This window comes from Aspergillus glaucus, assembly GCF_001890805.1.
Source record: "Aspergillus glaucus CBS 516.65 unplaced genomic scaffold ASPGLscaffold_33, whole genome shotgun sequence".
Classification (NCBI taxonomy): domain Eukaryota; kingdom Fungi; phylum Ascomycota; class Eurotiomycetes; order Eurotiales; family Aspergillaceae; genus Aspergillus; species Aspergillus glaucus.
In genome coordinates this window covers 5,632-31,820 of record NW_019170485.1, presented here as the reverse complement: position 1 = coordinate 31,820, position 26,189 = coordinate 5,632, and the positions used below count along the sequence as shown (strand labels likewise).

General features: G+C 50.2%; 15 protein-coding genes across 15 annotated transcripts; 7 read left to right on the top strand and 8 right to left on the bottom strand.

Moving 5' to 3' along the window:
• Window positions 1-376: 376 nt before the first annotated feature.
• On the top strand, window positions 377-751 carry ASPGLDRAFT_1507274 (uncharacterized protein; the record flags this gene model as incomplete). The annotated part of the gene is made up of 1 exon (XM_022542181.1): window positions 377-751. A coding segment is annotated over one exon (375 nt), but the record flags the coding sequence as incomplete, so codon positions are not given.
• A 1,082-nt stretch (window positions 752-1,833) lies between these two features.
• ASPGLDRAFT_159344 (uncharacterized protein) lies at window positions 1,834-3,155 on the top strand. Its single transcript, XM_022542434.1, has 4 exons — window positions 1,834-2,114; window positions 2,192-2,585; window positions 2,644-2,852; window positions 2,944-3,155. The coding sequence occupies exons 1-4, from the start codon at window positions 1,972-1,974 to the stop codon at window positions 3,086-3,088; spliced, it is 891 nt and encodes a 296-aa protein (XP_022395904.1). The 5' UTR covers window positions 1,834-1,971; the 3' UTR covers window positions 3,089-3,155.
• Window positions 3,156-4,264: 1,109 nt separating this feature from the next.
• admA (ADAM family of metalloprotease ADM-A) lies at window positions 4,265-6,439 on the bottom strand (the record flags this gene model as incomplete). The annotated part of the gene is made up of 3 exons (XM_022549461.1): window positions 4,265-5,255; window positions 5,307-6,330; window positions 6,376-6,439. 3 exons carry the CDS (start codon window positions 6,437-6,439, stop codon window positions 4,265-4,267), a joined length of 2,079 nt encoding a protein of 692 aa, XP_022395903.1.
• A 1,364-nt stretch (window positions 6,440-7,803) lies between these two features.
• Window positions 7,804-8,535, top strand: ASPGLDRAFT_52816 (uncharacterized protein). Its single transcript, XM_022547844.1, has 2 exons — window positions 7,804-8,097; window positions 8,156-8,535. The coding sequence occupies exon 1, from the start codon at window positions 7,904-7,906 to the stop codon at window positions 8,090-8,092; it is 189 nt and encodes a 62-aa protein (XP_022395902.1). The 5' UTR covers window positions 7,804-7,903; the 3' UTR covers window positions 8,093-8,097; window positions 8,156-8,535.
• A 120-nt stretch (window positions 8,536-8,655) lies between these two features.
• Window positions 8,656-8,946, top strand: ASPGLDRAFT_40072 (uncharacterized protein; the record flags this gene model as incomplete). The annotated part of the gene is made up of 2 exons (XM_022545170.1): window positions 8,656-8,715; window positions 8,776-8,946. The coding sequence occupies 2 exons, from the start codon at window positions 8,656-8,658 to the stop codon at window positions 8,944-8,946; spliced, it is 231 nt and encodes a 76-aa protein (XP_022395901.1).
• On the top strand, window positions 8,776-9,590 carry ASPGLDRAFT_61951 (SDR family oxidoreductase). The gene is made up of 2 exons (XM_022548498.1): window positions 8,776-9,214; window positions 9,266-9,590. The coding sequence occupies exons 1-2, from the start codon at window positions 8,994-8,996 to the stop codon at window positions 9,504-9,506; spliced, it is 462 nt and encodes a 153-aa protein (XP_022395900.1). The 5' UTR covers window positions 8,776-8,993; the 3' UTR covers window positions 9,507-9,590.
• Window positions 9,591-9,795: 205 nt separating this feature from the next.
• On the bottom strand, window positions 9,796-10,833 carry ASPGLDRAFT_40070 (uncharacterized protein; the record flags this gene model as incomplete). Its single annotated transcript, XM_022545169.1, has 2 exons — window positions 9,796-10,418; window positions 10,482-10,833. The coding sequence occupies 2 exons, from the start codon at window positions 10,831-10,833 to the stop codon at window positions 9,796-9,798; spliced, it is 975 nt and encodes a 324-aa protein (XP_022395899.1).
• Window positions 10,834-11,532: 699 nt separating this feature from the next.
• Window positions 11,533-12,918, bottom strand: ASPGLDRAFT_52813 (uncharacterized protein). Its single transcript, XM_022547843.1, has one exon. The coding sequence runs from the start codon at window positions 12,863-12,865 to the stop codon at window positions 11,978-11,980; it is 888 nt and encodes a 295-aa protein (XP_022395898.1). The 5' UTR covers window positions 12,866-12,918; the 3' UTR covers window positions 11,533-11,977.
• A 204-nt stretch (window positions 12,919-13,122) lies between these two features.
• Window positions 13,123-15,344, bottom strand: ASPGLDRAFT_1058179 (Zn(II)2Cys6 transcription factor). The gene is made up of 3 exons (XM_022539498.1): window positions 15,028-15,344; window positions 14,212-14,975; window positions 13,123-14,155 (listed from the first exon to the last, which is right to left on the bottom strand). The coding sequence occupies exons 1-3, from the start codon at window positions 15,242-15,244 to the stop codon at window positions 13,217-13,219; spliced, it is 1,920 nt and encodes a 639-aa protein (XP_022395897.1). The 5' UTR covers window positions 15,245-15,344; the 3' UTR covers window positions 13,123-13,216.
• Window positions 15,345-15,444: 100 nt separating this feature from the next.
• On the bottom strand, window positions 15,445-17,297 carry ASPGLDRAFT_137294 (putative flavin-containing amine oxidase; the record flags this gene model as incomplete). The annotated part of the gene is made up of 2 exons (XM_022541517.1): window positions 15,445-16,503; window positions 16,551-17,297. The coding sequence occupies 2 exons, from the start codon at window positions 17,295-17,297 to the stop codon at window positions 15,445-15,447; spliced, it is 1,806 nt and encodes a 601-aa protein (XP_022395896.1).
• Window positions 17,298-17,803: 506 nt separating this feature from the next.
• ASPGLDRAFT_159330 (ketopantoate reductase family protein) lies at window positions 17,804-19,028 on the top strand. Its single transcript, XM_022542433.1, has 2 exons — window positions 17,804-18,081; window positions 18,130-19,028. Exons 1-2 carry the CDS (start codon window positions 17,898-17,900, stop codon window positions 18,969-18,971), a joined length of 1,026 nt encoding a protein of 341 aa, XP_022395895.1. The 5' UTR covers window positions 17,804-17,897; the 3' UTR covers window positions 18,972-19,028.
• ASPGLDRAFT_52808 (uncharacterized protein) lies at window positions 19,025-20,135 on the bottom strand. Its single transcript, XM_022547842.1, has 3 exons — window positions 19,845-20,135; window positions 19,263-19,794; window positions 19,025-19,209 (listed from the first exon to the last, which is right to left on the bottom strand). Exons 1-3 carry the CDS (start codon window positions 20,114-20,116, stop codon window positions 19,135-19,137), a joined length of 879 nt encoding a protein of 292 aa, XP_022395894.1. The 5' UTR covers window positions 20,117-20,135; the 3' UTR covers window positions 19,025-19,134.
• Window positions 20,136-20,414: 279 nt separating this feature from the next.
• Window positions 20,415-22,193, top strand: ASPGLDRAFT_1507247 (uncharacterized protein; the record flags this gene model as incomplete). Its single annotated transcript, XM_022542180.1, has 3 exons — window positions 20,415-20,471; window positions 20,523-22,005; window positions 22,171-22,193. The coding sequence occupies 3 exons, from the start codon at window positions 20,415-20,417 to the stop codon at window positions 22,191-22,193; spliced, it is 1,563 nt and encodes a 520-aa protein (XP_022395893.1).
• Window positions 22,194-22,209: 16 nt separating this feature from the next.
• On the bottom strand, window positions 22,210-23,709 carry ASPGLDRAFT_137261 (alpha-hydroxy acid oxidase; the record flags this gene model as incomplete). The annotated part of the gene is made up of 9 exons (XM_022541513.1): window positions 22,210-22,285; window positions 22,331-22,407; window positions 22,454-22,707; window positions 22,760-22,834; window positions 22,889-23,047; window positions 23,100-23,334; window positions 23,387-23,489; window positions 23,540-23,573; window positions 23,622-23,709. 9 exons carry the CDS (start codon window positions 23,707-23,709, stop codon window positions 22,210-22,212), a joined length of 1,101 nt encoding a protein of 366 aa, XP_022395892.1.
• A 589-nt stretch (window positions 23,710-24,298) lies between these two features.
• On the bottom strand, window positions 24,299-25,969 carry ASPGLDRAFT_181174 (CRAL-TRIO domain-containing protein; the record flags this gene model as incomplete). The annotated part of the gene is made up of 4 exons (XM_022542987.1): window positions 25,109-25,969; window positions 25,015-25,056; window positions 24,863-24,962; window positions 24,299-24,807 (listed from the first exon to the last, which is right to left on the bottom strand). The coding sequence occupies exons 1-4, from the start codon at window positions 25,823-25,825 to the stop codon at window positions 24,299-24,301; spliced, it is 1,368 nt and encodes a 455-aa protein (XP_022395891.1). The 5' UTR covers window positions 25,826-25,969.
• Between the last annotated feature and the right edge of the window lie 220 nt (window positions 25,970-26,189).

Genomic DNA, 26,189 nt, shown 5'->3' with positions numbered 1-26,189 from the left:
GGACGGAGTTCCCATGGGGGGAAGCAGCCCATTCAGTCTTCCATGCATTTGCTGCTTCTATGCCGAGGATTCTTCGAGTGCTAGCCATGAGAGTGAGCTCTTCCGCGCAGTTAGGTGTAGTTGTAATCCGAATTTTGTAATGGTGGGGATGGGGAACTGATAATACGCCCGCTTTATGGCCATCTGTATAACACCAGAAAAAGGACGTGTACATCCGATATCAGCGATCACTAAATCTACCAATTGTGTTAGAATATTATCCGGCTATAACCATGTCGGCCACTAAAAGTTGCTCTGGCGGGTGTCAGTTTACATTCCTCTTATGATTTTTTTTTTTTCCAATTGCTGATGATTACATACTTAGGCCACTGGGAACCTTGGCCCTGCCATCCTCAAGGAACTTGTCATCGCTGGATTCGAAGTTACTGTCCTGGCCCGATCCCCCGAGAAGACATTCGACTCGAAGGTCAAAGTCACCCAGGTGGACTACAATTCCCAGAAGTCTCTGGAGGGTGCTTTAACTGGCAAAGATGCACTGGTTATTACAGTCGGTGCCGTTGGACTTGAGCCCCACGTCAACTTGATTAAAGCTGCCGTCGCCGCCAACGTGAAGCGCATTATCCCGTCGGAATTCGGCTCGGATATCACCAACCCAAACGAGGCTGCTCTGCCAGTATATGGCGACAAGGTTGCTGTTCAGAAGCAGCTGAGCCTGTTGTCTACGATGGTGGTGATAGAAAGATCAGCATGACTACCTTGTCTGGTGCTGGAAAGGCGGTCTCTGGCGTTTTGAAAAACCTGAATGCTACAGCTCGGGTTGTGGGATATTGAACAAGGGTTCTGGTGTTATAGCTTTGGTTCCCTCCCCTTGTCGTTCGAATGGCAGAGTTCCCAGCTCCAGTCCCTTTGGCGAAAGGCCGAAGCGAACTTTGTTGGTATCAGCCGGGCGGGCGGCAGCGTTGCGGAGTTGGGCCGTATCCAGTCCACTCTGTCGCAGGATCTCAAGGGAGCGGGTGTCTCTTCAGTATGGCTAACCCTTTTTGTTTACCCCGGATGGATGGGTTCCATAATAGGGACGTGGCGTTAAAGCGGAGATATATTACTATACCTAAGGAATTAGCAATCACTTGTTCTTCTTTGGAGATCAATTGATACTATAGTTGAGAACTCCATTGGGATTTTGTTTGAGGAACCCACGTTTTACTTCAACCAATCTGTGTGATTTCTAACCATGACGTCCAGTCATGAGGATCGTATCAGGGATATGGAGGAAGAAAGAATCCATGCTCCTCCAGGAACAGAGATTATATTCGATTCCCGCGGACCCTCGTCCAATTTATATGCGCACTTGCAACATATCGAACACGATAGTCGGCGTATTTTGTTGGTCCCTCAACCTTCTAAAACTCACCCGAGCGGTCCCTTGTCCTGGTCAGCCCTGAAAAAGGCTGTCGTATTCGCCAATGCATGTGCTTATAGCTTCCCGGGAGGATGTACAGGCCCAATCATTACAGCAGGTATACTATGCAGGTCCGAGGTAGACGTCGTGTGTTACTCTACTGATGGGCACGACCAGGTGTCATACAGCTTACGGAAAAATACAATACGTCCTTTCAAGTAGACCAACTTGCTGTGAATTGAAGGCGAATTTCTCGGGGTATATCAGTGGAATCTCGATCGAGACCATCACACTACCCCAAAGGAAGATCATAGCGTAAGCGACTGCTGGGATGAACACGCATGGCTTCATTATGTAGCTTAGTGGTTGGATGAAGTCCCAGAATGTTAACGGAACTGGGTCAATGCATCCGAACTTGAAGAGACTCTGCTTTACGCTGGTGACCTTGTGGGTGACATTTTGCCCGCGGGAATAGAGCGACTCTAAGCCGAGGAAGAGGTAGAATATAAGCTGCATTGCGTTGATCTATTGTAATCATTGCCGGCCGGCCTTTCTCAGAGTTCATCTTCAATATGGGTGTGCTCTTCATCAAGGATTTCGCGGGTCGGATATCCATGATCGAGGGTATTGTGCCGAATATCAACGGCAGCGGGGAGGGTGAAGGAGCCATCGTATACAAGGAGCCGTACGGAGTGATTCTGTCAATTGTGCCATGGTAACCTTCGTGATCCAATCTGTGGCATATACTGCGATCTATCAGCTGGCTTGGGACTTTTTTGAATTGATTCGCAGGAATGCTCCTTTCATTCTGGGTACGCGCGCTGTTGCGCTCCCTCTTGCGGCTGGAAACACTGTCGTTCTCAAGGGCTCCGAGCTCTCACCCAAGTGTTTCTGGGCTCTGGGCGACATTTTCCGCCAGGCTGGTCTTCCCGCCGGATGTCTGAACGTCATCTTCCACCAGCCCTCTGACGCCCTGGCCGTCACCAACGCGCTGATCGCCCATCAGGCTGTGCGCAAGGTCAACTTCACCGGTAGCACAATGGTTGGTTCAATTATTGCTTCTACCGCAGGTAGACACATTAAGCCTGTGCTGCTCGAGCTGGGCGGCAAGGCGTCGGCGATCGTTTTGGACGATGCGAACTTGGAAAAGGCTGCCATGAACTGTGCCATTGGATCCTTCATGCACGTAAGTAGTGTTGGTTCCATCGAGACAAAGATATCACATACTGACAATCGATACACAGTCCGGTCAAATCTGCATGTCGACTGAGCGCATTGTCGTGCAGCGCTCGATCGCAGACGAGTTCCGGCAGAAGCTTGCCGAGACAACTGAGAAGTTGTTCGGCAAGGACGCGCCCGCGCTAGTGGACGACACCGAATACGGCCTGACTGCAGCTCTGTACACCAACAACCTGTTCCGCGGGTTGCGGGTGGTCAAACAGATTGACTCTGGGTGAGTTTTTTTGAGTTCCGAATACAGATCACATCATGTGATGGAGACCAGATTGAGGCTAGCTTTGACTGTTTTTTTTTTGTCTTTCTAGAGCCGTTCACATCAATTCTATGACTGTACACGACGAGGCTGTCCTTCCTCACGGAGGATGGAAGAGCAGCGGCTTTGGTCGCTTCGGAGGAATTTCTGGATACGACGAATTCCTCCAGACTAAGACTGTCACCTGGCAGGAGTAGAGGTCGCTCGACGGTGGTTGCAGGTGACATGAGGTCAAATTTTTCCTCGTGCGGGACAAACTTGCTTATACAACGGCCTAGCCATGTGATCAACAACTACTAATCTTTACAAAACTTTCCTCCCGCATGACCTCTGTCAGACGGATTACCAACTACTTGTAAAGACAGAGATATGTCGACAGTGAAGAGTACAAGTTGCGAATGGCCTTTCTCATTTAGCTGGAGGATGACACTTGGGAATGCTGTGGACGCTGTCAGAGACTACACCCGCGCAAGGAATTTCCACCGCGCAACCTGAAGAAGGATGGGCCACAGAAAAGGACATGTGAGGTGTGTGTGTTGGTATAGTTGATCTTTGTCCCTGCATCTCCTTGACACTTCGCGATCGCGCACGTCTTATGCAATACCTGGAAGCGCCAAAAAGCAAGAAGCCTATATTGAACTTGGTCGCCAAGGGCGTATTATCAAACGCGGATAAGAAGTACCTCTTACATGAATGTACGCCTCACCTGGGCATTGAAATGGAGTTACAACTATTTGCGACAGATAGTGGACAACTGAATACCTCTACTCGATACGAGAAGCTGAATCCTGGCTCCCGATAGACAGACCTTGACACGATGCCTTCATGCATTACTCAGGACTGCTGTTGGGACGCTAACACCAAGTCTGCAACTCAATCTTGGGACTGTCGCAGATGCAGTTCCCGCGTGACTAGTTGGTCAAAGTTCCCTAAGACGGTGAGGGTGGTGCACGTTGCTCGATCCTTAGGGTTGGCCGATCTAAGTCCAGCGATGCTCAAATGCTGTGGTATAAACAGCGCCGACGTTTGAGCAACTACATTTTCGCTTGAGTGTTCTTACTATTGCTGCTTGGAATTGAATCAATATTGTTCCTATCTTAATTAGATTTTTCCTGGGATGTCCTAATCTGAAGTGTAGCAGCTTATTTCCCTCCTTGGCTAGACGGTATTCTGAGTCGTCCTGTTAGCCAGTCAGTTATTCGTCTTTGCTGCTTCTTTCGGCTTCCATAGAGACGATTGATCCATAATAGTTTGAACATGGCGCTCGAAAACAAGAACACGGGCTGGATCTCCTGTTTACCCATGCTACGCTACAGTTGTATGAGGAACAAGAACGACCGCTCGATTGATACTTCTATACTAATGCCTTTGTACTAGGCGTATCTAACAGTTCCGAGTCCATGCCGAGGAGGAGTATAAGGTGGTGGCAGATCGGGAACAGATGTAACCGACACAGCTGGCGACAGCTTTTTCGCGTGTCTCTTGCGACGAGTCCAGCAACGACAGATGATAACGGCAAGAACAGCAAGAACAAGAGCACCTCCAACTCCGGCAGCAAGCCCAATGACTAGCGATCGATGTTCATCGACCCATGAGCCTTCGTCTGTTCGACACTGTCCGCTCTCACAGAGTCCCCCATCACACGGGGTCCCGTCCAAGACCGACTGGCCAATGTCCATGCAGTTTGATGACCCATATGAGGTACCATCTGAGCAGCTCAGGCTACAGGAATTTCCGCCACAGGAGGTAACGTCGGTGCTGGTTCTGTTCATCTGGTCGCGACACTGCATGTCCCGATTGGTACATTGGCCGCTCGCGCAGAAGAGACCTGACTCGGTCCCGCAAGCATCTCCATCCGGTACATGTCTATCAGTGGGGCACGCACCCGAGTCTCCGGTACATGTCTCAGAGAAGTCGCAATCACCGGTACTTGCACGGCAGACCGTGTCCGCAGAGAGAAACCGACAGTTTGTGCAACACGATCCTGCAGCGTCGTCGCATACGGCGCCTTCCCGGAAGCGACAGGTTGATCCGTCACAGCACTCACTGCAGTCGTCTTCGCCGCAATCACAGTCTTCACCTTCCTCCACTATGCCATTTCCACATTGGCCGACGGTAAGAGTGGGTACGTTATCGTTGTCAACAAGGCAGCTCATATCGATGCTGCTGGACCCCATCATGGAGCAGATGTTGCCAATAGTGCAAGGCGAAAATTCTGATTGCGAGGAGGTAGAGACGGGGTTCATCAAATATTGCGCATCTGCGTTGCAGGAGGAAGTGGAGAGCGGACAACACTGCTCGCTGGAAGAGCACGTGTCTGCAGTGCAGTCATGAACGGCACCGAAAATATGGGCTGACTCGTGGCTATTCGCACAGTCAGAAGCCGGCAATGCTGGATCAGGAAAGAAGACTCACGCAAAAACCTGCCATGTATTTCCCGCCTGCGCGACAACATTCGCGCCCAGTTGCGAATTGCATAGTTCTCCTGTCCACGAGACGCCTATTTGCTCTCCATTCGGACAGCCAGTCATCAGCGTCCAGTATGCATTTGTTCGGTCATCCAGCGTTCTCCTCCATGAGGTGAACTGGTCCAGACGCCAGTCCAAGTCACCGGCCGAGCAGTCGACATTCCAAGGGACAGAATCAGAGGTATTGCTGGGACATGTCGATTCGGTGATTGTCAGGTTGCGGATGGCCAATGAGATGTTAAATGTACTTTCGAACACTTCAGATGCAGTATTGACCATGTCGATTAGGCTTTGTTGAACCTCTTCCGCCGAGTCGAATGCTGCGGTGTATGTGCAATCCGTCGCGATTCCAACGACTGCCACTCTTCTTGTGGTTGGACAGCCGGATGTGCTGCCAATGCTGTCGGTCAAGTCAAAACTATCAGAGACGTCCTGGCGCTTTGCGACAGAGATAGCAGTATCAAGTTCCGGAAACGGCGTGTCGTGTTCACCCTTTGTTTGCTGAGCACCCGGGTAATCATGGTATATCACCATCCGGCTCTTGGAAGCCAGAGAATCAGCCTGATCTGATACGATACCGATATGATATTTCTGAGAAAAGACGCTGAACGCTCCTTGGAAAAGTGGATCGTTTCCATCTCGAACAACGAACGCTCTGGCCCAGCCCGCCGTCCCCCAACGACCACCGGTTGATCGAACTAAAGTCTTGCCCCTGTAGACCTTATGTTGTGCTCGCTCAGACGTTTCCATTCGTCGAACTTCTCCGTTTACGCCAACATGCTGCGTGTACAAATTCTGGGAGAGGAGATCATGGTTGGGTTCGAGGCTGAGCCTAAACTCGCTGGTTTGTCCGGACAGGCTGAATGTAAGATCGAATGCTGTTGACGCTGTGACTCGTTGCGACGGTGTGTGGATGGTGACATTCTCGATGTTGGCTACTTTAGCCGGCGCACGGGGACGTATTGAGCGTGCTATTCATGTCAGCAATAGAATCCGTCGGCAGTTAGATGGCATACCTGACACGTGCCCGATGAAGAAGACAAGGCACGTGATTGAAAAAAGGATGGGTTGTAGTCTCATTGCTGGTTATCAAATTCATAGCCGCAGATCATAGAGTCAAATCCATTTCTTATATACGAAGTGCTTTCTGATCTTGTCAATATATATAAATGGTCAATCCGGTGCTCAAGGGTCTAAGCTGCCATAAAGCTATACACTTGTGATAACACCCCACGTAATCCAGGCAGCAAAATATATAGCTCATCCGTAGGAAAACGATTGCTTATGAAGGCCAAGAGAATCCTGTCATCATTGATGATGCCCTTCCCCGTATTCGAACAGGTTTGGTGGCTGTGTCTGCATCCCGAACTATCCGGGTATGAGGTGGTCATGGCTAATACGAGTAGCCCTAAGCGTGCCCGGCTCACATAAGCCGTTGATAATTGGGGCTTTTCGTGTCATATTATAGAGTATATTATGACTTGTTTTTATTGTTCGGAGTTAGTCCTATCGCCTATTACCTATCAGGGTTTAGCTTCCGGCGCTAATGCAAGTTGATTACGCTTATTTCTTGGCGATAACCTTAGATTGCCGAATCCGGAGAATCCATGACTTTCCATATGCTGATTTCCATGGTTTAGATGTTGTGTTGCAACATAATGGTTTTACATGAAGTATGCACTTCAACTATCAGCTATCCCGGAATGTATATGAGGGTGGAAATAAGGTCATGGATTGGTTTACAGGACGACATTCCAGGTGCAACATATATATAAATGTTCAGCATGTAATGAAGTTGCGTGGACAACTAGAGAATACTATCTCTACCTACAGAAGCATCCTCCCGGCACTGCGTGGTATTCTCAAAAAGCAAGATAAGCACTTTGATTTCCCCGGTTTGGTTGAATCGCTGGTAACATCCGGACACCTCATCGATACTGATCGTGACCAACTCGATAAAGTTTAGATTGGGTTTGCCATTCGCAATCAACTCAACAGGTTGCGGCGCAATCGATCTCGGGCTTACTGGACAGGCTTGGAACATAGAAGATTTAGTAGACAACAGGGTAATTTTTATCGCAGCAAGCGAAAATACTAATATGGGAATGGATCAAATTACTGTGTGGACGAGGAATCCCATAGCCTCATATATGTCTCACATCACTCCGACATTCTGGCATCGGTTTGCTACCCGAACCTTCCCAGAAACCAAAAGTTGGTGCCTTTTGATACAAAACCAACTCGATCATGCCAAGAATGCCGAGAAGAGCTAATGCAGAGCGCTTACTTTGTCTTATCTCCGGAACTTGTACCGGCGATGACAGCCTCCACTATATATAGACTACTTCGTACGGTTTCTTGTGCGCGTGTAAGTCGGAGACTTGTTCTTTTAAATATTGCCTCGAGGGTCTTTCAATCACCTTTTAGAAAGTCTGGGAATACGTCCAGCCGAAACACATCCCGCTCATTTTGTCACAACACACGCGTCTACAAAGCGAGGAAACAATGATGATGGACTATGGTTCCATACAATTCGTTCTGCTTATGGCACTTATGTTGTGGATATTTTTCTTTTGCGCCGATGCGGTGGTCTTTTTCATTGGGAGCCTAAGACGCGCTTTGACTGACGGGACGAATCCTTCGACTGCGGATTGGGAAGTCGAAAAGGGAGACGACACAAGGGAACTCGACGAGGAAGATATCGACGACACCAATAATTATCTCATGGGATAAGAAAGGCATGTTACCTACATTCAGACAACACTAGTGGTCCTGAGCTAACCTCTATTTTATTAGCAGACTTCACACTAGCCGATCTTAAATTTCTCTGCACATTCTATGTCTTCGTGAACGTTTCGGAAATTCCCACTTGACCGGCCCCCGCAAATTACAGCATATTCCGAAAAACCGCCCTTCACGACGCAGCTCCACGCTCGAATACACCCCGAGGACGCCTCAGCGCGTCTGCAAAAATGGAATCACGTCTAGGCTGGCGAATGCGGTTTTCAGGGTCGACATCGGAGAATTCCCGGGCGTGTGGATCTTGTAATGGGGGACTAAATTCAAGGCTTATGGGGTTGACTGGCATTTGCTGAGAATAGTAATTTTCCATTCCTGATCGTATATGATGTAGTAACGTGGGGTAGTAAATACCACTAATGCAGGCTGCTTACGCCCATCCATGGCTCGGTTCTTGGTAGCATCGGCGAATTTGGCTTTCGTGATTGGCCATTGACGATATGAAAAAACAGGACACCTCGACACATTGATTCTCACGGACTAACAAACACGACACAATGACATCCATGAAAAACAAAGTCTTTGTAATTTTTGGCGGCGCCTCCGGTATGGGCTTGGTAAGTTCCTCCTGGGAAGAGGTGCCCGGGTAGCTATCTGTGAATCTCTCTGCCGACAAGCTGAATCACCTCCACACGAGCTTCCCTGCGGACCAGAGTTCACATTGCTTCGTCCAAACCGGAAGCGTAACCGATGAGTCCGCCGTTGAAGCATTTCTCACGAAGACCAAATCCCATTTCGGGAAACTGAACGGTGTCGCCAACTATGCTGGGGTTCCGGCTATGAATTAGGCACAGAAGCCATCTAGCAAACGAGTCAGGAAGAATATCATTTCACCATGGACGTCAATGTATGGGGAATGTTCAATGTGTTTACTGTTTCTTTATGTCCGGGATTCCTGGTGGATGGTTCGAGCTTGGTCCATATCGGCAGTATATTTTCGCTTCAGGGCTTCAAGAATGGAGCTGTCTATGCAGCGTCGAAGCATGCTGCTCTTGGAATGGTGAGAAGCACAGCCAAAGAAACGGGCTCTCGGGCGAGAGTGAGCTGTATTTTGCCGTGAGTCCTCTGCCTTGTTTTAATCACGTTGCTATTGTTAACAAACAGTGGTGCGATTGACACCCCGATGCACCAAGCGAACCTGGCCCGTATCAAGGACTTTGAGCCTGCCCCAACAACAGCAATTCACCGTGACGGAAGGGCCGAGGAAGTGGCAAGCGTGGCGGTGTTCTTGCTCAGTGACAAAAGTAGCTATCTGGCTGGCGCTGCTTGGAGTGTGGATGGATGCGGGAGCCAATGCCTAGCAGCCGATGGGTCCAAAGAAATTAGGCCAGCCTTGACTGGGAGATAAAGATTATGTGTTGTAGATTACTACGGGAGTTGCCCTACGTTTATGTCATGGTATATCTCTACTATGAAGACATTTGTATCAATCAATAAATTTACCCAGTTCCTCTATAAAATAATAAACACAAAACAGAAAACATAAAGCCAAAAAGCACAATCTATAACAAATATAGTACGGAAGCAATAGGGGGACCCTGTTCCTACACAGAATACTGAAAACCGAATAGAAAAGACAAACCCAAAAGCACGAAACATAATGCAGAAGCAATTGGGGACGTACCAGTCTCATATCACTAACTCAGGCGCTGGATGATGTAGTCCCAAGCCATCTTGCTAGCCCGCTCCTTGGGCAGTTCTATTGAAATGACCGTGTCTAGTTCGTACGTCAATCTCGTGAGGTCCAGATCACTGGTCAGATTGTCTGGGTTGGTGTAGTCGCACTCATTGTCACACAGGACAACGGAGATGGTCTTCTGCATCGACTTGCGACCAGGCACCTGCCACTTGAGATGCGGAATCGGCGCCTTGAAAATAGCGTCCGTGATTCTGCCTCCCGGACGGAGAGACGCCAGGTCAAAGACGAAACGTTCACCCACCAGCGGGATATTGTGCTTCTGGTGGTAGTCGTAGATCTCTTTGGTCAGAGCGTCATGTCGGATGGTACGGAGCTTCTTCGCGCTTAATCCCCAGGTCTGGTCTTTGACGGACAGCACAGGACGCTTCTCCTCGGTGATGTTCATAAGAATCACACGCTTGGTTTCGCCGCAGGTGCCTTCGAACCATCGTTTGCCATCTTCACGCAAAGTTTCGTTAATGCCCACTTCGACAACGACGGAGGGGTATCGGTGACCAACCTTCCAGAGACCAACATCAGCCTGCTTTTCGCTATCTTCGTACTTACCCAGGAGATGGAGATCTATAAACGCATGTTAGCACATATTCTCATTTTCGTTTGGGGAGGGGAGGGGGGTTTACTTACCGATCAAGGTCTTGCAATTGTAATGACCACGAGAGCCATCCGCATTGATTTCCTCGCTCCACTTGTCGAACCATACCTCGAAAACATTGATCGCAGTGTCATACAAGACGCTGGTCGTGGCTTTGATAACAACATGCGCAGTGGGCGCATCGTATTCCACATCGACAACATCTGGGTGGTCCTTGCGCCACTTGAAGTATTCATGGTCACGGACGCGGAACTGCGTGATGGGAACACGACCCTCGAGTTCGTACTTGAGATAATCCACAGCGTCCGCATTCAGGTCATTGATGGAGCAGACTTTGGCCCACTCCAGGAGTTTGGCGAGATGCTGCTGGGTAGCAGAATCCATGACGGATGGTGAAGTGACGCGAAATGAGCGTACGGGAACGGAGAGGTATTGAAGGAGATGAGGACACTGGAGGAGTCTGTGATTTGGTCTTCTCTAGGTGAGAGGGACGAGCATATATATAGACTTTCTGCGCCACTAGCAATCTGTTAATCTCTTGTCATCCTAGTTAGCCCGAAGGGATACCCCATAGGTCTTTTGTTGGGTTGTTCCAAATTGCCTGCCGTCCCATAGAGTAGTTGAAACCAAGTCCCTTTTGGTAAAGAAATGACAAGGGAATGAAACGGATTATGCCGCGAAACAAAACCGAAAGATACGAAAGGGTCAGACAATGTCGTCTCACAAGTCCATTGTTGGTGTCTTTGTCCAATGGACTTCAGAATCGGACAAAGGCTTCAAATCGGCACTCGACCACAGGATGGATTTTGAACGAGGGGAATGTCCTCAGGAAGACATGAGACATTGAGCTTCCCATCTGGTTTGAACATCCTGTCAAAGGCATATTCCATTGTGTCTTCAATTGCAACGGGAAGTTCCGCGAATTTCAAGAAACAGCGATATGGATATGAAAAAGCGACGGGAAGCAAAAACAACAAGGCGGAAGAAATAACGAGACAATGATCATATTCAACTGTCTATAGATGGTCTAGAATATTATTAACATATTATCCGTTCTCATCGCATCATGGAAGTCATAGCCATGTATCGTTATGGTCCGTCAACGTCGACAATGATGACACTTCGGTGGATCATCGACTTATGCGTACCAATAAGGTCGAAATCGATCGACTATAGGAGAGTCTTCTAATGCTCTATTCCAATGTCAGTTACCAGTTCCAGTCTCGAATTGAAGGTGACGTATTTGCGCGATTGTGGCAGTGTGATAGAGCGTCACATCGAGAAAGATGTATCATTTGGGCCCTACCGATCGCTTGCGACCAACTGTCGCGACGGGATTTCGGGCAGCCATGGGCAAGCGTAATCGCGTTCCCTTTCGAAGCGAAAGCAGACAAGCGATGACCGAGGATCAATCCGGATATAGAGACTTATGACTCTCTGAAGCTGCCAAGGTGTTCTCAGATCGCGGACCTCGGTTGTCCGGTTTCGCGCCGTGCATGTGCGAATATTTCAAGGTCCTGGACCACGTTCAAGAACTTCGCGTACTGACATAATTGTTGTCGAGATCGGCAAACAGTTGGTTCGTATCCATAGGAACTGGGTAGCCCATTGGCCCGGCGATTAATTGTGGTCGCCAGACATGTTGATGCGCGATTTTGACCAGCTTGCCCAGAACCGCAAATTCGAGTTTCAGTTTGATGCTGTAGATGGTCGCTTTCAGGGTTGTTTGGTACATGTAGAAATTGGCGTATTCAATGGCGATCAGAGCGATATCCATCAGGATACACGCCATGTTGACGGCGAACAGATTGAAAATGACTTTGCGGCTGTCGTTTTCCGGATTCAGCTTCAACATGCGATTCGTCTCCCAGATGTAGAGCCCCGAAATGATGATCTCCTGAACGCAGAATCCCGTCAACTGGATCTTCTCCATCACGTTGTACCCGGTTACCGTCGCTCCAGTGTTATAATAATTGGCCATGTAGGTCAACACAGTTGTCGGAACGTGTAGAAGGAAGACGTTTAGCACGATCAATCCCAGGACCAGATGGAGAATCCTAATATCCCGAAGCACCAAGTGTAGTCGCGAGTATAGCACCATGGACTGACCGGTGACCATCGCCCACCAGCCTACCGTAAGCAGGGTGATAGGCAACCACATGGCGTCAGTCGCGTTGAAGAATTTGAGCAGAAAGCCGAGGGAGTAGGGGATAATGCCCCAAGCCGAACTGAGCATACTCCAGAAGTACATGCCGCGATATTTCTTGAAGGTGAGAAAGACCAGGACCATCAATTCGCCGACATTGTACCAGGCGACGCCGACAAAAGTCGCGATCGCGATGCGCACGCCGTCACTGTTGCCGGTATAACCGCCAATGATCCAGTTGCCGGGACTGGAGGAGGGAGTATTAGACATTGCAACTGCATGCCCTGTAGACAGATGCAAGTGCCGTGAAGACAGGCTGTAAGTGATGTATGTAAGAGTTTCTCTTCTAACTTCTGTCAAACTTTGGCGCAAATACAAACCCCGCAAAAAACCCCGTGACCCGCTCTCGTGACCCACGGGCCCTTTTTTGGTCTGAGCGGATCGGATTTACTCCCAACCGAGGATTCTCCGGTTTTTTCCAGGAATGACACAATGCGACTGGAATCTTTACAACAATGTCGAGGTATGTACAGAGTACACCATCAACGTGCTATGAGTGCTATAAGTGCTATAAGTGCTATAGGTGCTATATGGCCTCTGCTAACTGCCCCTAATGATAGTCTACATGCACACCATTGCCAGTTTCTTCGATCGCATAATATCTGGCCAGTGCACAGCCTTGCCCCTCTCCTGTGCCCGATTGCCCCAAACATCCTGTACAATCGATCCGGCCAGTCGGAAGGAAGCCAACCCGCTCTGCTGAGAGCCTTGCTGGAACCACGTTTGGAAGAATTCCTGCAAATCTGGACTCAATGCCTCGCACGCCGTCACAAATGCCGGCCACACGGCGTAGACCGCGCGTTGTCCTGATTCGGTATACCACGTTTGGCTCTGTGTCAGCAAATCTCGGACCTGCCGCACGGAATGCTGAAGGGTTGTCACGTCGACATCATATACGCGTCGGTAGAAGAAGACGGACAGAGCCTTTTGCATGGCACAGAACATGAAGTGATGAGGACCGGACGGTGGCTCCCACCGACATACATGCTTGTCCAACAGCTTGGCCCGCAGTAGAAAGTCGCGCATTGTGGGTGTTTGCTCGTCGTTGGCAGGGGTGCCATTCAGGAGGCGATCTCGTTCATTCCCCAGTCGGGTAATATGAGAGACCAGCCCGACGAAAGATTCGGGAATACCAAAAATCTCCGGGTACATCGTGAGATCCCACCGTCCCGGAAACTCCAGGTGCAGGTCATTTTGCCCCAATTGTAGATCCTTGACGGTACTGAGCCCAAAGTCGGGCACCACCATCCACTTCGTGATCCGGAGTGGCGCCTCACTGGGTGGTCCCGGAGCGTCTAGGATGGACCGCAACTCGTGCTCCTCATCAGTCACAATGTCAGGTAGGAGGACTGTTTCGTTGATGATGCGCAAATAAGCGTAGCAATGGTGTAGTAGGCGGACCTTGCGCGACAGACGGCGTTTGGTCAACCCTTCGGTGCGAATGTACCTCTCTGCAATCAACAGGCACGCTAGCAGCTTATCTGGTTCACCTTGGAAAACCTGAAGTCTGGTCAAATTCTCTTGTGCGTGACGGATGGCGGGCATGGAAAACGTACCGACAATGTCGCCAGATTGACGAGTGCCATAAGCACTTCCTTGTACTTCACCCGCTTCGTCGCGGACCCTACTTCCCTCTGAAAGCCACGCAAGAGGTCTTGTTGCGCTTGCTTCTCATAGCCCTCTGCCGTTACTTGCCAGAATTCACCCCCTGATACTCGCCGGTGGAATGCGCTGGTCGCCAGGATCGCATTCAGCAGAGCAGATCGCGTCGCAGTTACAGCACCCCCCATAGACCTCTCCGCTAGTACGTTCATGGCCGTGGGAAGAATGAGATGATTCCACGGGGACTTGTGGTGGGCGCTGTTCAATGGCGATAACAGAGGAACCACTCGATCCCGATAGTACGAGAGTAATTCCCAACCATCCGACGGTAGATCCATGGGCCCAGATACGCTGGGAAAAAGCATTGGAAACTCGAACTGATCATCATCCCACAACTCATTTTCGCCCTGGCCGTCGAGAACTGGGCCAAGCGATAAGTCCAGAGCCAGGAAATTCTCATCCCAACAGGGTTCAGCATCGATCTGACCGAGGGCACTGACAGCTTCGACATTCGGACTCTTATCGCCGGATTCGTTGAAAGACACCGTTTCTGGGTTTTCAGAGGACAATTGAAATACCCCGAAAGGGCCTTTCGATAGATTGATATCATAGAAACTTGGGGAGAGGCTCTCTTCGTCTAATTGCATCAAGACTCGCGTTGGATTACTCCGGTGTATAGCTCGAGCTAGATCGACACTCATCTGTTGCCGTTGTGATTCTACCTGGCTATGGTTAGCAACCGCTCATATCTACCCACGGATAGGACTTGCCAGTGAACAGTGGCCGACGGAAGCGTGTAGCATCTTCGATCCCGAGAGGCTCTGGCTCCCCATGGTGGACAAACCGCAGACGGATCTCGTAGCCTGTACAGGGCACGTTCGAGATAACGCACATCTGACAGACTGGCCGCTGGGCATCGCATTTGATATGCCTCGTTCGACATGTGCCGCATCCTTCGAGAGACCGATCGCGCTTGGGCAGAGACATGAGAATTGATACGGAGCTGAAATGGGACGAACGTCTTCAGTGAAGGAAATGGTCAAGACATGGACTTGGCTATCTCAAATCCACAGCTCGACAGCCAATAGAATCACAGTCAGCGATAACGAAGATGCGGGGTTCTGGCAGATACGGATACTTGGATTGGATTGCGCTCGAGCTATATCTAATCTGGCATCTACTGAGTTCTACAGATGAGCCATGGCCAACTGCTTCTGGACTTCTGCTGCTCCTCGTTCACCACTTCGCACTGCTCCCTCCATGTATCCCTTCCATTCGGCTGCCGTCTCGGTGCCTACGAAATGGACATCACGGAAAGGCTCTCGAAGAGCATCCCCGGCTACGGTCAGCACTCCTGGAGGTAGCGATGGACAAGGACATCCGAAGCCCGAGTATTCTTCTTTCGACCATTCATGCTCGACCGTTGTGACATATTCTCGGCGTACCAGGTCCGAATCGCCGTATATCTCGCCCAATTGATTCAACAAGACATTCACCCGTTCGGAGTATTGTAGTTGGGACCACTGTCGCCCCGAATCCCCGCAGAGGAAGCAAGTCAACACCCATTTGTCGTCACTTGGAATGCTGGAATCTCTGACAATGGATGCTGGGCCGGTGAATGACTGAACAAGACCGCAGTAGCCTTTATTCACCCAGAAGGCGGAGCGGAAAACCACCATGGCCTTAGTGTAATATCCATAGTTGAATGCGTCAACTAAGAGCTGTTTACGGGGTGGAAGCGGTGGATTGAAGTCGATGGTTCGGAGGACGGTGGATGGCATGGCAGAGATCACTTTCGAGGCTTGCACGGTTCGATCCCGTGTCTGGATCAACACGCGACCGGGATACTGTTGGTTAATCTGCGTCACCGGGGATGACAACTGCACAGTGCCCGATGGGAGTGCTGCCGCTAGGGTTTGAGCAAAAGACTGCGTGCCCTGGCGTATACGCAGGTACTGGCCACCGTGGCGACGATCGGAACGCATCTGCAGCAGTCCGCCGCCGGATTTACAGTAGTTGAGGAAGTAAAGAGCCGACACGTCCTCGGGCTCTTGGCCCAGCATCGCACGGGTCCAGATGGCGGCCGTCGAGATCGCCTTATCACTAGCCTGGCGGCTCTCGAGGTACGCGAGAAAGGTCATTGAGTCCAGAGTAGAATCCTCCGGTCGCACACAGTCAACCTGTTGACAGTCGGCCTCGACCATATTTCGGATTACAGCCAACTGCTTCTGCGTTTCGGGATCAAACTGTATTTGTCAATATAGGCACCGACAGCGAAACCGGATGTACTAACCGGGACCTCGCCATATGCGAACGTCTGCTTACTCCCTGCAGACTCCTGCAATAAGCAATTTCCTGTTGTATTCTGCTCGATGAATTCAACCCCAGCTCTCTTAGCCAGCTGGTAGATCTGGCTTTGGTTGGTATCGTTGATCCACGCAGCCCCGATGTCCACCGTTCCTTTCCCGTCAGGCAATGTCGTGCTCCAGGTTCGGCCTCCAACACGGTCGCGAGCTTCGAGAACAAGACAAGAGTGACCAGGTCGGATCAGATGTTCCGCGGCCGTGAGACCGGCCAGCCCGGCACCGATGACCACCACATCCCACACCTTCGCATCTGGCGTGTTCAACTGCCTGGAAATTGCCGGAGGCTTGGCCACCACGGCTTCAATCTCAAACAACCATTCCGGACCTGCGAGCTGAGACACTGGAACGAGCGTTATGGCTGGCCGGTGGGATCGTAGAAAGCGTTGAATGTGGCGGGTATGTTTGCGCCGTTGGGGGTCGTAGTTGACAATGTAGACCGTAAGTCGGGCGATATCCGCGATCGAAGCACCTGCTGCGACCAAGACTTTGTGCAGGTTCAACAGAGCTAGATGGATTTGGGATTCATAGTCGGAAGGAACCTCTCCATTGACCAACGATCCAGGTTGGCCCGAAACATGAAGCCAGCTGCTCGGCGGCTGAGATGTCACAGTAGCTGGAGCATAGTAGGCAGCGCGAGTGCCGGGAAGATCAATTGGATGGATTCCACCGGTCATGATGTTTGCAAAGTGAATTCAGAAAGACAATTGAAGCTATCAATCATTTCCCCGATAGCTGGTTGTCCTTTTATCAGGTCCCGTATCAAGCATGCTATTTCTAGACAAGCAAGTTACTGTACAGTATGCATCGGGGTGACTTTCCGCTTTGATATCCAGAGCCAACATTGCACAGATAACGCAAATCGGCGGGGTACCTTATGTTCCTGTATGTTGAGTCGAGACCGGACTATGTCCACATTGCCGGCCTTTTGCTCGATAGGAGCCAATTCGGAAAGTATCAAACGCTCTACAAGACCTGGTTTGTAAATATATACATCGCGAGCATACAATCTCGACGTTACAAGGCAATGGAATTGTTCATACGGCAGATTCAAGCACAGCGATGGCCATGTCAACAATATTATCACACGTGACTGGGATGACTTTCCCAAGCAATTGATCATTCAACAATAGAAGGGAAGAGGGAGATAGAGAACTCTCAACGATAAAACGCGGCTTTTGTTGAAGTTTCAAGTGTCGTCAAATATCGCTACGGGATTTTGTGACTCGTGCTTTTATACATCTCCGACTCCGACAAGCAGTCCTTCAAAATTCAACATGGTCAATATACTGATAGTTGGATGCGGCGGCATTGGGACCATTGCTGCTCTAAACTTGCAATCAGGAGGCAAAGCCCGAGTAACGACCGTCTTGCGCTCCAACTACGACCATGTGAAGCAACATGGATTTCATATTCGATCTCTCGACCATGGAGTTGTTGAATCATTCCGTCCGGATACTAGTATGCCCTTACCTTCTTCTATGTTTTCTCCAAGATGCTAATAGACAGTCCGCAATGCCGTGCCAAACGTGTCCGAGGAGAATATCGAGCCTTATCGATATATCGTTTGCACAACCAAGAATATAGCCGACGTTCCACCCAGCTTGTCCGATCTTATCCGCCCAGCGGTGACCCCGGGGTACTCGGTCATAGTGCTGATACAAAACGGACTGAACATCGAGAAGCCCATTCTGGACGCATTCCCACAGAACATTGTCCTGTCCAGTGTGAGCTTTTGCGGATCCCACGAAGTCGGAACAGGACAAATTGTCCACGAAGATCACGATCGAGCGTTCATTGGAGCTTTCGATAACCCAAATCTAGACGCACAGGTCCAGCAAGAAGCGGCGACGGATTTCGTGGAGATATACAAGGCTGGAGGAAAGTGCAGTCCTGAATATCAGCCTAACGTCGGATGGACGCGCTGGCGGAAGTTGGTATACAATGCCTGCTTGAATTCAATCTGCGCCGTTACCGATCTCGACACAGGTCGTATGCAGCTGGCGGATGGGGCGATTGACAATCTTGTCCGACCGGCGATGCAAGAGATCCGGGCAGCTGCCGAGGCTTACGGTCACGATTTGCCGGAGGAGTTGGTTGAGGCAATGATCCGGATGGACCCAATCACGATGTACAACCCGCCAAGTATGCAGGTCGATCTCCGCAAGGGCCGGTATTGCGAGTTTGAGACGATTGTAGGAGAGCCGCTGCGGGCTGGACTGGCGCGAGGGGTTCCTATGCCACTTCTCACGGCTTTGTATCATATCCTGCGTGCTGTGCAATGGAAGACAAAGGAGCGAAATGGGTTTGTTACGATCCCTGAGCCAGAGGACCACAGCGTCAAGCGGTAGACTTCATAGTATGTTTTACATATATAGCCTTGAATAACGCAAAGAGAATGAAGTGTCGTTCGTATCAATTTTACATTTATGTTCAACGTTCAAGTCGAAGATTGATACCACTGAGAAAATAACCCGGGAGACAAATCAAGGAAAATGGCATTGTTAAGCTAAATTACTCCAAAAATCTACCCCCGGTCATCTCTAGCTCGAGATCATACGCGGGCTGGAATTCGCAATAATGTGCCTCCTAAGACTCGTAATGAGTGACCATAAATGGAACAAAGAAATTGGAAAACATACCGGCTCACTAGTCATCTGAAAGGTATACTCAGACACTTTATCATCGATGATTTGCTTCGGAATACCAGCTGCAGCGGCTGCATCCACCTTAAGCTGAATCTCACAGCTCCTCTCAGCCAAGGTAAAGAGATATGCGGCTTCGTCTACAGTTTGACCCACGGTTAAGAGCCCGTGATTTCGCAGGATAAGGAGCTTGCCTTTGGGTCCAAGTGCCTTGGCCAGGCGCTCCCCTTCCTCCGGATCGAACACGACGCCGCCAAACTCGGGATAAACTGCCTGCGCCTCGCCGTGAAACATGGTCACATCTTGGTTGATCATGTCCAAAGGGCGGACAAAGGTCGACCATGCTTTGCCGTTGACTGAATGCGTGTGACACGCCGCATTGACATGGGGATATTTCCGGTGCAAATGGCCGTGGATCTGGAATCCGGCTGCGTTGGCCGGTCGTTTCAGGTTTCCACCAACGGGTTCGCCGTTGTGATTGAGCAGAATGAGATCTGACACCTTGACCAGGCTAAAGTGGACTCCTAGTCTATATTCAAATTAGCTCCGTTCATCCTTATAAGGAGGAAAGTAATTTACGGATTAGTCCAGAAGCAGTCTGAATGCTCTGGATCACGCAGAGAGATATGACCGGCCATTCCCTCGCCATATCCGTTACGCCCAAAAACCCGAAATGCCCCGGCCATGTGCTCCAGCATCCATCGTCGCTTTTTGTCGATAGATGTGAAGGAGGGGATCCCGGGTAGAGGAACCCCTTGTGAGATGGCTTGAATAGCATGGGAAGCTTCCGACTTCTCGTTTTTATCATGAGATGAATCTGTCGATGGCGCAATAGTAGTCGTAGCGGACATGATGGGCGGCAATGTTTGGCGATACGGCATGAAGTCGAAATGATGTTACATCTTTATAATCCTTATCTGATAGCAAGCATGTGACTGGACATGTGACTGGGATGAGCTGCCGCATTCGTATGATATCAACAGCTGCGATAAACCCCGATTTGAGCCAATCAGGATCCAGAAAAGCGAAGTATACAAACTGAGTCGACAATGTCCTATAGCAGCCGTTATAACCCAGCACGATGCTACTCTCAGTAACAGGCAGAGTGCCTCCATCCTACTTTCAATTCAACTGCTGAATTATTCCACAATGAACGACCCCGAAGCCGGTGTTAAAAAACACCATGACGAGAAGGATTCTCCTCCCGTTATTACTCCTGCCGATGGCCAAGTCGTCGACGCTTCTCTCCGAACTCAGCGAGGGATCAAAACTCGCCATGCTCTAATGATTGCTATCGGGGGCACGATTGGCACGGGACTTTTTGTCGGTACTGGCGAGGCATTGGCAATTGCTGGTCCGGCTCCGCTACTGGGCGTGTACGTTGTCATCTGCATTCTCGTATACGGCATTATCACGGCCACCAGCGAAATGTCCACGTACATACCCGTACCCGGATGCTCAATGGCCTACTATGCCAATCGATTCGTGTCTCGCAGCCTAGGGTTCGCCCTGGGGTGGCTGTACTTCTACTCATTTGCCATCCTTGTCGCATACGAGATCACGGCGGCTGGTCTAGTTATTGACTACTGGCCCAACGATATCAACATTGCAGTCTGGATTTCGATAATGCTGGTGGTGGTCATTGTGCTTAATCTGTGCCCTGTTCGGGTATACGGGGAGACTGAGTTCTGGTTCGCCTCTCTCAAGGTTTTCATGATCCTTGGTCTGCTAGTCCTGTCCGTGGTACTCTTCTTTGGTGGTGGCCCAACCCATAAGCGCTTGGGTTTCCATTATTGGAAGTATCCCGGTCCTGCCAAAGAGTATCTCGTGCCAGGAGCAGCGGGCCGGTTGTGTGGTGTTGTATATGTTGCCTGCTTCTCGGTCTTCTCATTCAACTTCGCCCCGGAATTACTGGTGATCACGGCCGGCGAGATGCATAATCCCCGACAAAACCTTCCCAAAGCCACAAAGCACTATTTCTACCGGTTGCTTGTCTTTTATATTCTTGGCGTGCTTGCCATTGGTGTCATTTGCGACAGCAACGCCCCCGGTCTGCTCAGTGGAGAGGCTGGAGCAGGCGCATCGCCCTGGGTCATCGCCATTAAAGAAGCCGGTATTAAAGGACTCGACAGTGTGATCAATGCCGTTATCATTACATCGGCCTGGTCATCGGCAAACTCGTTTCTGTACATGTCGAGCCGGTCTCTTTATTCGCTTGCAGTGGCCGGTAACGCCCCACAGATCTTCACTCGCTGCAGTCGATTGGGTACTCCGTACTGGGCTGTCTTCGCTAGCTGCGTGCTGGGCTTATTGGCGTACCTGAACTGCGGGAATGACGCCAGTCAAGTGTTTAACTGGCTGATCAACCTGACAAACACGGCTGGATTCACCTCGTGGGTATGCTGCGGCATCACCTACACGCGGTTCCGCATGACATGTCAAGCACAGGCCGTTACCTCGCTGCCATATCGATCGCGCTTTCAGCCGTACCTCGTCTGGGTGGCCATGTGCGTGTTTGCTCTTTTGTTGCTTTGCAATGGGTTCTCCGTCTTCGTTGCGGGAAATTGGTCCTTGTCGACTTTCTTGACATCCTATATCGGTATACCTGTGTTTCTGGGGATCTATTTCGCGCATCGGATATATGCTCGTGGTGACTCGTGGGCCCGACATCCGTGTAACATAGACTTGCATACTGGCCTAGCTGAAGTCGAGGCCGACTGCCCGGAAGAAGAACCAGCTCGTACGTGGCGGCCGGACGATTCAGGCAATTTGGGATTAATCGTATAGACAGGTACTCGTTATAATGGAATGAATTGTGCTTCTGCTTTATATGCTATGTCAACTTAGAAGAATCCGAATATTACTGATTCACGATATTCCGTCATTACTGTAACTCTGACTCTAGAAAAACATGCCCCAGATGATTAATTAGAACTCATGGAATCTACAGTTTCGCCAAACGACCGTCCATCTGCAGCAAAGAAAGATGACTAGGATTGATATCCTGAATGGTCCGGCATCTGCTCTTGTTAGCACGTTCTCATCATTTCGGAAGTTTAACATACCCCATGAACTTCATCGTATGGCGGAATTCTTCGAGCAAAATCTTCAATGCGATATCGACGCCAGCCTCTCCGTTGTACTGCAAGGTGTCAGCCATGGCCACCGTAAAGGAGAAAAAGACGTACTGCTAAGCCCCAGATTGGAATACGTCCCACGAAGCACATCGAGGCGCCAAGGGCCAACGCTTTGAAGATATCCGCTCCTGACCGAATACCACCGTCGATGGCAAGGGGAATCCTTCCTCTAGCTACGGGGCCACACTCGCGAAGTGCATCGAGCGTGGCGGGCTGGCCGTCAAGCTGGCGGCCCCCGTGGTTGGAAATGACCACCCCGTCCACTTCGTGCTCAATGGCGAGTTGTACATCTTCGGCAGTGGACACTGTTTTTATCAGTACAGGATCAACCATGCGGGAGGTAACGAGGATACGAACCACCCTTCAGCCAGATTTCCATTTTAGTCGTCTTTCGTAGCCAGGGGATTATCTTGTCCCATCGAATGCTCGCATCTGTAAAATGCATTTCAATTCGAGAACTTCTTTAAAGTGTGCATGATAACGTACCATAGCCAGCAGCGTATGTGGCCATCAAATCGTCAGTAGCTCCTTGAAGACTAGGAAACCCGATATGACTGGGAAACGCCCATTTATTTCGTTGTTCATTGCGTCGACTTCCGATTACAGGCAGGTCGACACTAACAAACAGCGCCTTGTATCCGGCCGCTGATACAGTCAGCTCCCTCTCAAAATCGGTCGAATAACCTCCAGCACGTACCCTCAGCTCGCTTGATTATGCACCGCGTGACTTCAATATCTTTGAAGAACGATACCTGCATTGCATACGGATTTCCCGAGCTTTGCGCGATCACTTCCTCCGGGCTCGTGGTCGACCATGTAGACAGACACATTGCGATGCCGTTGTGAGAAGCAGCGCGCGATGTGCCGCGTTCTGCGTCGGAATGGGCGAGGCGATGGGCAGCCGCTGGGGCAAATCCAAGAGGAAAGGAAACCTGAAAACACATTATTAGACGCTTCAAGAGTAATCGAGCTCGGCTTTGGAACCTTCGTTCTAAAGATCTCTGTAGTGGTGTCCACTTCCTCGACATCACGTAGCACTCGCGGTCGCAGTTTGTATCGAGCAAAGGCATTCTCATTGTCGCGCAGGCTATAGCCAATGAGCGATTGAAATGATTTCCTTCAGAACGAACGGCATACCTGACCATCTCACCGGCTCCTTCATTGAAATAGTCTGTGGCGGTTAGAAATCAGTAATGCTTAATATCGGGTATATACATACATCGGTACAACTGGGGAAGCTTTTTCTTGGCTTCATCTTGAATGTCTTTGACAGTGAGAGGCAAGTCGGTGGGTGTCGAGTCAGCCATGGTGTTGAATATGTACAAACGTGCCTGGAAAGGTACGTATGGCGGCCGTTCATTAAGTATAATTAATCTCACACGGTAATGTCCACAAGCAAGAACTCAGATGGCCCATGATCAGACTTGTATGCCACGATCTGGCCCCTCTTCGAATCCTTATCAGGGCTGGCTTTCCATCGGCGTTAAGAAACCCAAGCAAGTCACCCCGGTCACATGACTCTTGCGACACTGGATTAGTTCAGACATGATAAAAGGTTGCATTGCATTATCGAAATGAGGCACGATAAGGTCGTTCTCTTGGTGGGAGATAATGGAGAACTTGTAATTTCTCCGTGCTACGCCGGGAGAAATTGACGAACAATCCGTACCGGGTCGAACCAATCTGCTGAGAATAAACGGAAGAAAATGAAATGAAAAGAAGTGAGCGAGGACTGAGTATATTTGGTAAAAGTTAATAATGTGGAATTATTTAGTACGACACTTGTCATTAGGTGCCCAACAACAATATATATCGAGACTACTGAGAATGATCGTGGTATGCAACAAGTTCACTATGCAACAATTTCATTTGATCATTAAAAAAAAAAATAAATACTTACGCATTAACAACATTAGCCGGAGCTGTCTCATGTTGCTCTACTTCCAGCTCCTTCTCCATCTTCACTACCTGTTGCGGTTGAAAACCAACATCTGGGATGACGCCGGCGCGGTCCAGGTAGTTACGAGCGCGCACATACGGATCCAATTTCCAGTAGTTGGCACTCAGCTGCTCTGCCAGCTCATCCCGTCGTGCCTTGATAGTCTTGATCTGCCCATTGTCCTTGGTCGCCGCGGCCGTGATCCATGACGACGTCGTCGTTAAGAGCTCCTTGACAATATCTCGTCGCTCCTCCTCGAGAGCCTCCCGTGTGGTAGTGTCATTCATCCTCTTGTTCTCGTTCTGCTCCGGCTCAATGTACTTGTATTCCCAATTTTCCGGGCCACCGAGCTCCTTGAAGATTCTCTCTCGTGGGATGTAATTTTCCAGATCGTTGACGGACTTGGTGAACTGGATCTTGGAAACGATGACGGGGTCCATCCATCCCTTGATGAGTCTCCAGATACCTGCACCAATGGTTAGACCCTGCTATTCTATATTCACGACAGGAAAAAGACAAACCGGAGAAAATCCATGGCGCATTGTGAATCAGCAGAACCCCGAGGCATTCGGGATAGTTGGCTTCGAAACAGCGGATAATGAACTTGACAGGCGGGTACTCCTGTGCAAATAGTTAACCTTGCTCACATCATCTCGGAAGAGGCTTGACCTACCATGTTTGAGAGGGAAAAGCCTGTCATGTCGAAAACAACCGTCTACAAGGACAAGTCAGCCGGAAGATCTTGGAAAAGAGATGCCTGTACGCACAGCAGTTTCCACTGGTTGCCGCAACAGAAGTCGGACCGATTCGATAACATTGACAATGTACCGATTCAGTACTTCTTCAGTCTGCTCTCCCGGCTTGTGCAAGCGCACTCGGATTACCACAATGGGCCGACCGATCTTGTCCACGCCGTGAAGAAAGCATTTGCCCATGCGGCTCTGCGCCAGGAAACTGCTACCCTCCTTTTGTTCACTTGGGTTCGCGGTGTTCTGTTCCTGCTTCAACGCATGGAGCTCACCATTCTCCAGCACATTATCCACCTGCATTTCCTTCACCCGCCATTCGACCGCAGCCACCATCATTGCGAAAGCGTTGCACACATCCCATTTGCGGGCCCGGAGGTATCGGAGCATCAGGACGTCCGGATTCTCATTCTTGAAGCTGGTCAAGAATCCCTGGTGGAGTTCGTCGGTATCCATGTTGGCCAAGGCTTGCCGGATGACCCTGATTTGCGTGGCGTCCAACCCCGTCTCTTGGAGGCTCTGGGCTAATTGTGATGAGTCTGCGCGAGTCGAAGCGGTGCTGGCGCGGCCGGAAACATTGCTATCGGTCCTGGAGACGGACTGCTTGCGTTGCGGTGACCCTTCCACGCCGGAGGCCTCCAAGGCCTTCAGGAGTATCGTCCAGAGCTGCTGCAATTTGGCGTCCTGCTGCGTGGAGAGGTTTCCGATGAATCCCGACGGTGTGTTAGTCGATGCCATTGTGCGTTGATCGTGTGTAGTTTAAGAGAATAAAATATGCAAAGTCTCAATCGACCAACCCCACGTCCTGACAGGCGGCGTCGTCGACTTTAAAAATGTATGCTCGCGACTGATATGCGTCTCGCGGTGACGAAAGCAAGTATGGCTTCCCCGCCTGCTCCTGTAGATCCATATCAAGACTCCCCGTAGTGATGGACCAACATCCTCGGTTTCATATTTGGGGAAAGAGACCAGCGATTGGCGGACCGAATTGTGGGAGGTGCGAGGGGCGTCTAGGGGGGTGCGTTCAAAACTCGGGCATTCCACTCCTTCCCCAGATCTCCAAAGTTAAACCCGATGTTCCTCGGCGAAAGGATCCTGTCGC